Here is a 12,671-nt window from a genome sequence, read left to right on the forward strand (position 1 = left end):
TGATGTTGAAAATTCGATTAGCATTTAATCTTGAATGTTATTTCTTTTTTTTGTTCTAGAGAAATCGTACTTAAAATATTGAGAGAGCAAATCTCGGAATATATTGAATCATTGTATGTTGTTATTTGTTTTTACGAAAATTAAGGCAATATCTGAATCAAAGATTTCCGGGTCAAAATCAATTAAAACCCGACCCAATTAGCTTGAGCAAATATGTACTTCAAAAATGTTAAGTAGATAAGTTTTTCTTCCAAAAATAGCGTTACATTTGAAATGTTCCATAAATAGCACTATAAACTTTAAATATATTTTTGGCAGAAAAATTTTGACGGGATTTTGTTTTGGCGGGAAAATATTAACGATGAATTTGTAATTTTTTGTATTTATTTATAATTATTTATTAATTTCAAAAATAAAAAATAAGGTGCTATTTTTGTCCAATAAACTTTTGAGTGCTATTCTTATGCCAAAAACTTGATTTTGGGCTATAAGAGGCAATTTCTTATTAATAAAACACACATAAATTAATTAGTACAATAAATTTAATTAGTACAATAAACTCAATTCAAAATAATAAAGCTTTGAAATCAAACATAGAGACTTCAAAATCTCTTTAATTTATTTTGAAATTGACAAATGTTAGAATTTGGATAGTTAAAAAGATAACTAGAAGAATTTTAGGTGTTAAATGAATTATTGCTGACGTTCATTTCACAAAAAAAAAATATTTTTTGTTCAGTGTTAAAACCAAATGAAACAAGTCTTTATTTCTAGAGTATAAAAGATGATGAATTTTGGTATGAAAAATAAAAATAATAATTAGTTTACTATAAGATAATTGATCCCAAATATTTTGGTGAAAAAAAAGAAACACTAAAAATCCTTATAGCCTATAAGAAAACAACATATACACATCAATATTTATTTTAATTCGCATTACCAAAAAAAAAATATTTATTTTAATTCAAAAGCAATTCTTTCATCCAAATAAAAAGTGTCACGTGGCCAGAGTTATATCTTCTTTCCCGATTCACATGTTGACAGAATTCAACACAAATTAATTCACATCAGCTTTTTTTTTTCAACTAACCATTGTAAAGATTCAACTACTTAATATAATTTTCCAACACACCATTGTACATATGGGGTTAGGGTTATGGTTAGAATTGTGTCATGGCCTATATATATAATAGAAGGGATCTTTATGCTAATGAAAACCCAACTCTTGCAATATTTTTCTCTCTTTCTAGATGAAAGTCTTTGGTTCCATAAAAAAAAAACGCTCTCTCCTCTCTCTTGAAAACCCTAGCCAATGGTTTTAGGTTTGAGGGAGAAGTACAACTTCATATGCGCGTGTGTGGCCTCTCCTTCCCAGTTTTACCTTATGTTCTTCAGCGTCGGTTGATGGGTCAGAGGGTGAAGCGGTGGTGAGCATCTTTCTTCTTCAGTGGTGTGAGGAGTGGTTTGGTCCATGGCTCATTGCTTGACCGTGGCTCTCCCACGGTGGCCAGAGAAACGGTTCCTTCGTTCTGCTGGTTAAGGACAACAGTAGACTGGATCTTGTTAAGGACAACATTATTTTATTATATTTTGGAAATTAATTATTTTCCTTTTTTTTTAGTTAAGGTTTTAGGAAAATCTTACTTTATAGTTTGTTATCTTTTCCTGCAAGTAATTTAGCTCTGCAAGTCATAATACAAGGTGACTCCTACAGAAAAAGAAAATCCTGATTCATGGTGGAAGAAGGCATTCTAGTACAAGGAGATGGCTCCTACCACATTTACATCAGAGAACAGATGACTGGAAATCATGTATATGAACGTGCAATGGAAACAGTAGTTTCTGAAATCAGCATACATATGCCTGCGAGTTGCCATATCTGTTTCGATGATGATTTCAAAGCTGAGCAGATGTTTTCGGTTCCTTATGCGGTCATCAATTCTGTATTGAGTGCGTGAAACGACATATAGAAGCGAGGCTACTCGAGGGACGTGTACCGAGATGTCCTGATTATCAATGCGAGTCTAAGCTAACTTTTAGAAGTTGTGCTAATCTTTTGACACCTAAACTAAAAGCGATGTGGGAACAAAGGATTGCAGATGAATTGATTTTTGTGGCAGGCATAATTTATTGCCCAAACCCGAGGTGCTCGGCTTTAATGTCGGTAACAGAGCTCTCTATATCTACTCAAGAAGCTGAAGTTAGGAGATGTTGTGTCAAATGCAGTGAACCCTTTTGCATCAACTGCAAAGTTCCATGGCATAGTGACTTGTCATGCGGTGATTACAAGAGATTGGGTCCGAAATCTACTCTAAATGATATAAAGCTAATAATTCTAGCAAATCAGAAATTGTGGCGTCAATGTAAAAAGTGCAACAACATGATAGAACGTTCGGAAGGATGCTCCAAATTAACTTGCAGCTCCAAATTAACTTGCAGGTTTTCATCACATTCTCTAGCTGTTATAACTTTTTAAAAATTTGATTATGTTTCTCGAGTAATAATTAATAACATTGTAATAGTGTTGATGTTTGATGGATAGGTGTGGATATTCGTTTTGTTACACATGTGGTACCGAATGGAAGCGAGGAGGTTGCACTCACCGAGCAAACTTGCATACATGCTATACTTTTATCTTACTTGTTATTACCGTTTTAATCATATAGTTCCTATATTTATGCTTAAAGTAGTTAAGTAATCAGTTTTTTACATTGTTCATGTTGCTAATGGATAAAACTCTGGAGGCTTTGGTTGCTTTTTCTACAATTCGTAGTTTATAGACTATTACTCCAATGAGTAAACGAAGTTGAATATAGAAAATTAAACTTTTATTGAAATTAGAAGGAAATCTCCATCAACATCAAGAGTTTGAAAAGCAATGAATCAAATCAGAAAAGGAAAAAACAAAATGACATGAGCTACATAACAAAGAAGCCGTCGACAATGAGAGATCTTTATTGTTGTAGAAGGTAGAAAATCTTCTTTCACTCTTCCTGAGCAAGAGGAACAGCTTGAGCCTGCAAGACAAATAAGTAGTTGTGAGATACTACTCCACCAGAGACAACACTAAGAAGGGTCTAATAAAGTGTGGACATATGAGAGAATGTATACCAGTGGGCGGTACTTCAATGCGTAGAACATCTCAAGGTACCGGCGACTCTCAAGACGGTCAAGGTTCGAGACATGTTTCCAGAAGCCGTAGACACCAGTCAATGTCAGGAGCCTCTCTGAGTAAATTTGCCATGTATATCTACAAAACCACACAAGAAGATGGTTAAATTTAAACTTTAAAAGAATGAATCTACAAGAGCAGACTTATAGTTTATACTTACTTCTCCTGGATCCTCTCAAGTCCTCCCAATGAAATCTGATCCCAATGAGATGGGTCATGCTTACACTTGGTGAAGAAATCAGCAAGCGTCTCAGCTGCCTGGTCACCATGGTATGGATCAATGTGGAAACCAGATTTTCCATGCACAATGATCTCAGCAGGACCACCATTGCAAGTAGCAAAAGTCGGTAACCCACTGGTCATAGCCTCAACAACAGTCAACCCAAAGGCTTCATAAAGAGCAGGCTGTACAAATGCACCTTTGGTGTCACATATGTAACGGTAAAGCTCGCCGTTTCTCACTCGGTTCATCTGTGAGGAGATCCATCGAAACTGCCCGTTAAGTTTGTATTCCTCAATCAGATCATACATTTTCTTCATCTCAGCCTTTTCTTCATTGTCCTGCGACTCTTTGCTCCTGTCTCCACCCACAACGACCAAGTTCACCAGTTCGCGCAGGCGAGTGTTCTTACCATACCACTCAACAAGACCTGATAAGTTCTTTACACGGTCAAGCCTAGCCATGGTGAAGAGGATTGGCTTCTTCTTGTCCTTTAGCACACATCTGTTTTCAAATATAAGCAGAAAGGTTAGGTTTTTTCCATAACCATCAAACATTCTTAAAAAAACAACATGAGTCATATAAAAAGCTTACAGGTGCTTTTCGTTCTCAACATCACTGTAGAGGAGCTCCTCAATCTCTTGATGGAATGCAGTTAATCTACGCTTCTCCTCAGTGTAGGCGAAGTATATGTTCATATCCGCACCAGGAGAGACAATGTTGAACTTGGGATCAAACACATCAATACCGTGAACCACACGATATAGCCCGGGAAGTGTGAAAGCTGTGTGACTCTCGTACTGACCAACAGTGTCCTTGCTGAAAACAAAAAACAGAGGTTACTTTAACTCGTATCTATGGAAGTTGTAGAAAATTGTTTTCTTGAGACTTAAGTCTTCTCTCTTTACCTTCCAGCAATTTCTTGGAAAGTACTTGTGATGATGAAATCTGTGTGGTTCATGGCGATAAGATCAGCAGTGAACTGGCAAGAGAAGTGATACTTCTCGTCAAGCTTCTTCCAGTAGATATCAGAATCCGGGTACTTAGTCTTCTCCAAAGCATGAGCAATGGTGCACTGTATGATAATAAACCAAAAAAAAATTAGCCTTAGAGAAAGACAAACACGTCTCAATGGCTATGGATAGAAACAAGAGACAAACCTGAGTGACACCAAGTTTGTGTGCTAACAAAGAGGCAACAAGATTACCATCACTATAGTTTCCAATGATAAGGTCAGGTTTCCCTTGTAACTCTTTCGAGATTTCAGCTGCAACATCCTGTGAAAACCAAGGCACCACATTCATATATTGAGTCAAATAAGGGTAATAATAAACAAGAGCCATGTTTGTAGGAAGAAATTGGATTTATACCTCGGTAAAAGTCTCTAGATATGGCCAGACCTCAAACCTTGAGATCCATTTGCGAACGATTCCTTTCTCTGTTCTAAAAGGTACACGGAGGATATCACAATACTGAGATCCGTACACTTTCTCTAGACGTTGACCACAAGTGGTTCCTGCTGCATCAGGAAGCAACCGAGTGATCTGTGACAACATATGAGAAGAGTTTTAGACATCTTCACATACACACACACACAAGAAGAATCATCAAAGCAGCAGAAAGTAAGCTTACAATTAGGATTCTCGGAGTGATGGTGAGTCCTTGTTGTTTGGTGCGTTGGAGCATCTCTGTTTCGAGAGCACGAACTTGATCAAGAATGTAAACAACCTGCAAGAAATTTGACAATTTTAAAGATCCATCGAGGAATGAAGAAAGAAGAACTCTTCAAAGTGTTTAGTTACTGACCTGACCACCAGTGTCAGGGTAACCAAGAACATTATCCTGAGCAAAGTATCCATGAGGAGAGAGGATCACAACGTTGAAAACCATTGGGATCCTTCCAAGGAAATTCCCAAGTGTGCAAGGGTCAGGTGCCTCGAGAAGGTCAAGAAGAAGACGAATCATGTCAAGTACACGCACCGCGGTGTCTCCCCAACCTCTCTCAAGACCAATCCCCTGGAACTTGTGGTCAAACTCCGAGTAGGGTGTCTCGGGTTTCAGCTCCATAAGATACTCCTCTGCTTTCCTCAGATTGTGTTGCAGTGTGTTTAGGTTCTGGATCCTGTCGTTAAGCATCAGAGTCTACACACACACCAAAGACAGAGTGATTAAAATTTTATTATTCAGACAAAAAATTGAAAGGAGAGTTGGTTGAGATCAAACCTTGCCCTCGTGGGAATGGAGGCGCAGGAACTTGAGCAGAGGATGCAAGCTCTCCTTGTCATGGAAGAGCTTAGCCGAGAGATGGCGATTGAGGAACTCAACCCCATTTCCAATGTACTTGTTGAGCGTGGGACGAGGGAATGCGGCGTTGAATGGTTCAAAGTCAAGCTCGAGAGTGAAGTTACCATTCCTACTGCAATATAGTCATGACATAAGTTGAGTAAAGGACTACAAGAAAGCGAGAGAGAAGAAAAGAAGAGGTGAAAAACTTACATTCCATCGACGAGCTCTTCCTTGAATTGAAGATATTCAGAAGCTTGAAGCTCGTCAACGACAAGATCATGGAGGTTAACTCTTACGTATTCCCAAACTCCAGGTCTTGGTCTCACAGCTAAAGCAACAAATGGTGGTAACACAATTGCTTCTTGAGCTGAACGGAGGATTTCGAAGAAAGCTCCACCTTGAAGCTTCTTTTGTGTCTCTAAAGGCATTGCCTCAAACTCAGCAATGATCTGGTGATATTGTAGAATGCCTTTGCCTTTGGCTTCAACCCTAAAAAGAGAAAGAAACAGAGTATTTAGGGTTTTTTTAGGTAATCTTACAAGACAAGATAGTTAGTTTAAAATGTTGTTGTGTAATACCTTGAGAGCAAAGCAAGGACTTCATTTTTCTGAGCAATAAGAGTAGCATCCAAACGCTCTCGCTGGCTGTGGACGCGCGTTATTACACGTTCCGCGTTTGCCATTTCAAACAAAATCAAAAAGCTTTTGAAACTGCAGAGAAAAAGAAGATGGAGAAAATTAAGAAATGTAATAAGATAATGGAGAGAGGTGAATCAATGCTTGCCTATATATAAGGAGAAATTGATTATGACTTATGAAAAAACAGTTAAAAAAAAGTAGAACAAAAAGGTCACATTTTTCTTAGTTTTTTATTCAATACAATCATACGAAAATATCTTAACTTTTTTACCAAAAAATATCTTAACTTTTTAAAGTTAAATGATTATTTTTATTTTCCAACATAAAATATTGAACGAATCATCTTTATCCAATTTAAGTTTCTTTAAACATTTGCATCCACTATCCATTTCAAAGCAGCGGTTTTAAGGCTTCTCAAATAATTAATGGAGGAAAAGATAAATCAAATCAACAAATAAAGTAATTCGACGAATTTTCATTTATAGCCAAAAAAAAATATAAAGATTTTGACATACAGCAAGAAAATTCCCTGCGAAAATATTCTTCTAAAAATTATAAGACGAGAAGAAACAGAACATACGTTGTTGGTTTTACTTTCTGACCAGTGAATTTTAAAATAGTGTTATCATTCAAAAATAAAAAAGAATTAACCTAAATTTTTTACTCTGATGAAATCAGTAAGCTATATTCTCTAATAAACGTTACAATGAAATTTAAGAAACTAAAAAAGGTAAGGTAAAATTAAATGTAAAAAAAGCAATTATAAAGTGAGCAAATCGAAAGCAGAAGAAGAAGGGAACCTGAAGTAGAGTAGAAAGAATGAGAATGAGAGGTAAAGTTGATCTCAATGACTGTGGAGGTTTTTCACTTCTCAAGAGATTAAGAATTTATAAAGAAATGGATTCTTGAAGAATGGTACTATTAATTATAATTAAATATTGACTAAAGTTAATACTTTTCTCTAATTGATTTGTCGTTATTTGCTTGGGCTCCAAACCTATAGAAAAACAGTGGGCAAGACTCGCATTTTAGGAAATATGATGGTTCGATACTTTATCTTATTACTTACTAGTTACTAATTATAATTCATTACTAATATGGAAATCAACAAGATAATTTGATATGGTTACCATTCTTCAAGATTTTCATAACTTGTTGGTTTAAAATGAAGTATATGGTTATCAAATTATCAATTTTCTTTCATTTTAAGGTTTCTAATGTTTCGCATATCATAACCATTTAGAGCATTACAATTTTCATAAACTAAACTAGACATATAAACATTATAATATCTCATTAAAATACATTAAAAGAAGTGATTACCTGAAAATGCTACGAAAAGTTACTGGCCAAGGAGGTCACTGGAAATAATTAGAAGTGAATGAAATAGAAAATGGTGATAATGCAAATTGTGAGAGAAGAATGAAGAAGAGAATGGATAAATGAAATGTGAAGAATTTGAAGAGCTTTGATGGATCATTTTATACTAGTCTCTTTTCTCTTCGACAGCTTTGTTTTCTTTAATAATACCTAATTGTGCTTTGTTTATAAATAAAATTTTGGTAAAAGTAATAATAATTGTAATTAAGTAGTTGGTCAATACTGATCTAATCCACAGGAAATGAACTTTGTTGGTTTTCGAGTACTGCGTGTAAAACATACATTTGCTCTATTCTCTTATATAATGATTATGTCAATAAAGTAACATAATTAACCAAGTTTCACTATTATAATGTCAAATTGTCGATAAATTAATAAGTAAAGTAACCAAGAAGATAATATCAGCAAACTATGGGCACACAAAAACAACGGTTTAAAGACTACGACCAAGCTAGTTTTTGTTTTTTTTTTTTTTTTTTTTTTTAATTTGGTTAAGATATTAATTTAATCAAACTAGGATCGGACCCGCGGTCCACCGCAGGATAATATTGGTTTACATACGTTGCGTTTAATATTGTGTGTGTTTTTTAGTAGAACGAATCGTGTAGTATACTTATAAATATTCATAATAACGAATTGTAGAGAAAATGTAAAATTGTTAATTTGTTATAAATATACCCATCGTATTAATTATGATTTACAAAATAGAATTTTGTGTTTTAAAATTCTAAAATTAGACGATTCATGGGAATTAGAGCAGTCAAAATAGGTCAAAAACCGCGGGTCGAGCCCACATCATCTCACTATGGAGCAGATTTGGGAAAATATATTAAACCCGTAAATAAGCGGGCCACATGAATTAATTCGCAGTGGGTCATAGGTTTAATCGGTTTTCATCTGCGGGTTGGCGGATCAGCCCGCATATTAGTATTTATTGATAAAATTATAATTTATTCAACATGTGGTAATTTAAACAAACTTTTAATAGTATTTTGATTTATTTATTTATTTTAGTAGTATTTTAAATTTTGGTTACTTTAAAATTATTTAAACAAAATCCATGGACAATCCCGCAAATCCGCATACATTCGCGGGACGGGTTTGTATTTCATATATGCTACCCGCGGGTCGTGCGGACCGACTAACTACAAGTCAAAATATTTTTTGTCTATCGTAAAACGGACTTAACGGGACGAATCAACTCGCTTTGACAGTTCTAATGGGAATATTATTTAATCATACAATAAAATGAAGTTTGGACATAGTAATAATAGAAGAGAAATTGTTAAAAATGCTTTTTTTTCAATACCCCTTTTCAAAAATGCCCCCTTTGAGAGTCCATTTTTAAGTTTGCCCTCTTTTAATTTTTAATGACCATTTTACCCTTATTTGAAATAAAATTAGGTCCACAAAATACAAAATATTTTTTGGCAGGAAAAGCGATCCCGCAATTTTCCCGCCAAAACACTTGTAAAAAACCTTTAAAATACCTTGTAAAATTTTCCCGTAAAAATTTTTCCCGCCAAAAAATTTTCCCGCCAAAAATTTTTTTTTGCGGGAAAAGTGATTCCGCAATTTTTTTGGCGGGAAATTTTTTGGCGGGAAAAATTTACAAGGTATTTTAAAGGTTTTACGAAGTATTTACAAGTGTTTTGTAAGGTTTTACAATGTATTTTAAAAGGTTTTACAAGGTACTTATAAAGTTTTATAAGGAATTTATAACTTGTAAAAAACTTGTAAAACCTTATAAAAAACTTGTAAAATCTTATAACTTGTAAAACCTTATAAAATAGCTTGTAAAATCTTATAATATCTTATAAATACCTTATAAATACGTTGTAAAACCTTTTAAAATACATTGTAAAACCTTATAAATACCCTATAAAAAACCTTTAAAATACCTTGTAAATTTTTCCCGCCAAAAATTTAACGCCAAAAAAATTACGGAATCACTTTTCCCGCAAAAAAATTTTTTTGGCGGGAAAAAATTTTACGGGAAAATTTTACGGGAAAATTTTACAAGGTATTTTAAAGGTTTTTTACAAGTGTTTTGGCGGGAAAAATTGAGGGATCACTTTTCCCGCCAAAAAATATTTTGTATTTTGTGGACCTAATTTTGTTATATTTCCTTATATATTTGTGATATCTTTTATTAAAAGAAGGGTAATTTAGTCATTTTGTACATAAAAAAAGGGTATTTTTAAAAATGGACAGCCAAAGGGGGCATTTTTGAAAAAGGGTATTGAAAAAGGGGCATTTTTGTGAGTCTCCCATAATAGAATATGTATCTTATTTGTTAGATGAGAGATTGAAAGATGAAGTATAATGATTAAAAATTAATTATTATTTTTCATGATTCACAAAATTTAATAAATACTTATCATCTTGTTGAATAATTCTAAAATCATTCAAGAAATTTTTATAAATTGAAAATTAAACTTCTTTGGTAAGCTATAGGTATGAAAATATCATAATTTGATTTAATCTAATTAAATTAAAATTAGTTACATGGATTTCATATCTATTTAATTTACACGACCAAAATAAAAATATCTATTTAATTTACACGACCAAAATAAAAATATCAATTTAATTTATAAAACAGATGGGTTATTTGTGATAAATTTTATAGAAATCTTTAGAAGCAAGTAAAATATCTTTCAATTAATGATAATTGGCTAAAATGAGCGAAATTAATGACAAAAACGTTGATTGTTATGGAATTAGTCCCAAAAATATATGAACAAATTTATTATACGTAATTAATGTATAGTATTGTTTGGAATATGCTTTTATTATTAGTTACCATAAGTACAATCAGATTTTATTTGATTTCCATAAATATTTGATTTTATTTCGATTTTTTATTATTAATTCGAATTTATATTCCAAAAAAATTTCAAAGATCCGATTTCAGAATTTCGGGTCAATTTTCTGATTTTAACCTGATCCATTTTCATTTGTAGTTCTCTTTTAATAGTATAGAGATGGATTCAAAATGGCTGTGTATATGTAGTGGGGGCTTTGTTTAAGAAACATAGTGGTAGGTTTATCAATATATACACACAATTTTAAGATACACTTAAGAAATTTTTACCCGTGGGCAGTGGGCAGTGGGCTTACATGGTTTTACCACGTATACTTGTCAGTGTCACTCTTGTCTGACGGGCTAAGTAGACTTTTCTTTTTAAGATTTAAAAATAAAAATGGTAATAAGAAGAACAAGAAGAAAATTATATTATATGTTGTAATATTTCTCTCGTTTTTGTGTGTGGGCTACAATATATATTTGTAACACTAGTCCGTCCCTATCACAAAGGTGAGCGTGTTAATTGTTTTAATATTCCAAAATCTTTAACCAAAAATGATGAGGTTATAAGTTGTTCAGGCAAGAACACTTTTACCATTTCATCTAAGACCGAGTCAATAGGAGGAGACTTATCCAAATCAGCATCCGCTCGAACAAATGGTTTAGGATTAGATACTCTTCCATAACTCAAGTATTTTAAGGAGAATGATTGAGCCAAACTATCTTTGGTTTGATAGAATTCAAGATGGTTAATAGAGTTTATCCCTATCCAAGATCGAACCACCAAAACTACCCCTAGGAGAATCCATTCTTCAATTTGACTTGAGCTTCGAAATTCACGAAAAATCGTCCATCAATTTGAAGAAAATGATCGAGAGAAATACCCATGGTTCGGACTGAATCAAGAGATGGTCTAGAATCATTCATACGGGCCAACCATAAAGAGATATAGGTCTTTCTTGATGGATTCCGGCCTAACTAAAATTAATCTCAAACCAGACTTGTTTTGTAATCTTGATCCATCAAAGAGTCCAACCCAAAGGAAAATCTCCTATAAATCCGACCCAGCCTCAATTTCACTCATCTTTTCGTCAATCATATCATACTCATAAAAACCCTTTGTTAAAGATGTTCTAATATTATATTACACTATCTATCTTTTTTTTTTTTACACTATACGTATATCGTTTGTGAATTTGTGCTAGGCCTGAGATTTATATCCGTTATCCGCGGATATCCGTATTCGTATCCGTTTTTTGATCCGAAAAAACGGATATCCGAAAAAACGATACGGATACGAATAGTAAAATGACAGATATCCCGGATACGGATACGGATACGAATAATCCTAAAATTTGAGCCGGATAACGGATATCTGGCAAAAAAAAAAATACAGTATAACTTAAAAGCCTTATGACTCCATTTTTCAAGTGTTAAAGCCCAAAAAAACTTGTTAGCCCAACTTTTTTAATTGTTTTTATTTTATTTTTAATGTTAATAAATAAATCATATGATAAAAAATAAAAATAAATTTCTAAGAAGAATTTAAGAAGTTAATTAATGTCTTTTTTTTTTTAAGAACATCACTTGAATTTGAATCTTTTAAACTTTTTGCTACTTTAATAAATTCTTTGTTTTTGTAAAGTTTTGTATATATAATCAATTTCTAACTATTTTATGAATTTTTAAGCTTTTTATATATGATATTAATGAATTTAAGATTTTAAGATTTTATATATGTAGAAGTCTATTTCCATTACATACAGAAGTCGAGGCCCTTCTCTGGGCGATGAAGTGTATGATTGGTGCAGATAATCAAGAGGTAGCGTTCTTTACAGACTGTTCTGATCTGGTGAAGATGGTGTCTTCTCCAACCGAATGGCCGGCGTTTTCAGTATATTTGGAGGAATTTCAGAGCGACAAGGAAGAATTTTCAACCTTCTCTTTATCTTTAATTTCTCGTAGTGCTAATGTTAAAGCGGATAATCTGGCACGAAAAGTTCGTACAGAACCGCTTCATATCACATATGTAAACAACATTCCTCAGGAATGGCTCTTTTGAGTTCTAATTAATTTCGGATGACAAAAAAAAAAAAAAAAAAAAAACACTATTTCCGGATATTCGCGGATATCCACGGATATTCGGAATTTCCGGATCCTGATATG

The 12,671-nt window shown here is 33.4% G+C and overlaps 2 protein-coding genes across 3 annotated transcripts; one reads left to right on the top strand and one right to left on the bottom strand.

Moving 5' to 3' along the window:
- The first annotated feature begins 1,733 nt into the window (after positions 1-1,733).
- LOC9313337 lies at positions 1,734-2,743 on the top strand. The gene is given in 4 exon segments (XM_021026698.1): positions 1,734-1,920; positions 1,923-2,079; positions 2,174-2,290; positions 2,541-2,743. Coding segments are annotated over 4 exon segments (579 nt in total). The 3' UTR covers positions 2,659-2,743.
- Positions 2,744-2,813: 70 nt separating this feature from the next.
- Positions 2,814-7,878, bottom strand: LOC9311669 (sucrose synthase 4). 2 transcript variants are annotated; one of them, XM_021026697.1, is made up of 13 exons: positions 7,640-7,878; positions 6,257-6,388; positions 5,889-6,167; positions 5,616-5,808; positions 5,199-5,534; positions 5,025-5,120; positions 4,763-4,936; positions 4,553-4,669; positions 4,301-4,467; positions 3,987-4,211; positions 3,333-3,896; positions 3,112-3,250; positions 2,814-3,017 (listed from the first exon to the last, which is right to left on the bottom strand). In XM_021026697.1, the coding sequence occupies exons 2-13, from the start codon at positions 6,358-6,360 to the stop codon at positions 2,985-2,987; spliced, it is 2,427 nt and encodes an 808-aa protein (XP_020882356.1). In that variant the 5' UTR covers positions 6,361-6,388; positions 7,640-7,878; the 3' UTR covers positions 2,814-2,984. The 2 variants fall into 2 exon arrangements, with proteins under 2 accessions (XP_020882356.1, XP_020882355.1); XM_021026696.1 differs by lacking the exon at positions 7,640-7,878 and adding an exon at positions 7,117-7,201.
- Positions 7,879-12,671: the final 4,793 nt, after the last annotated feature.

The sequence above is a fragment of the Arabidopsis lyrata genome, assembly GCF_000004255.2.
Source record: "Arabidopsis lyrata subsp. lyrata unplaced genomic scaffold ARALYscaffold_5, whole genome shotgun sequence".
NCBI lineage: Eukaryota > Viridiplantae > Streptophyta > Magnoliopsida > Brassicales > Brassicaceae > Arabidopsis > Arabidopsis lyrata.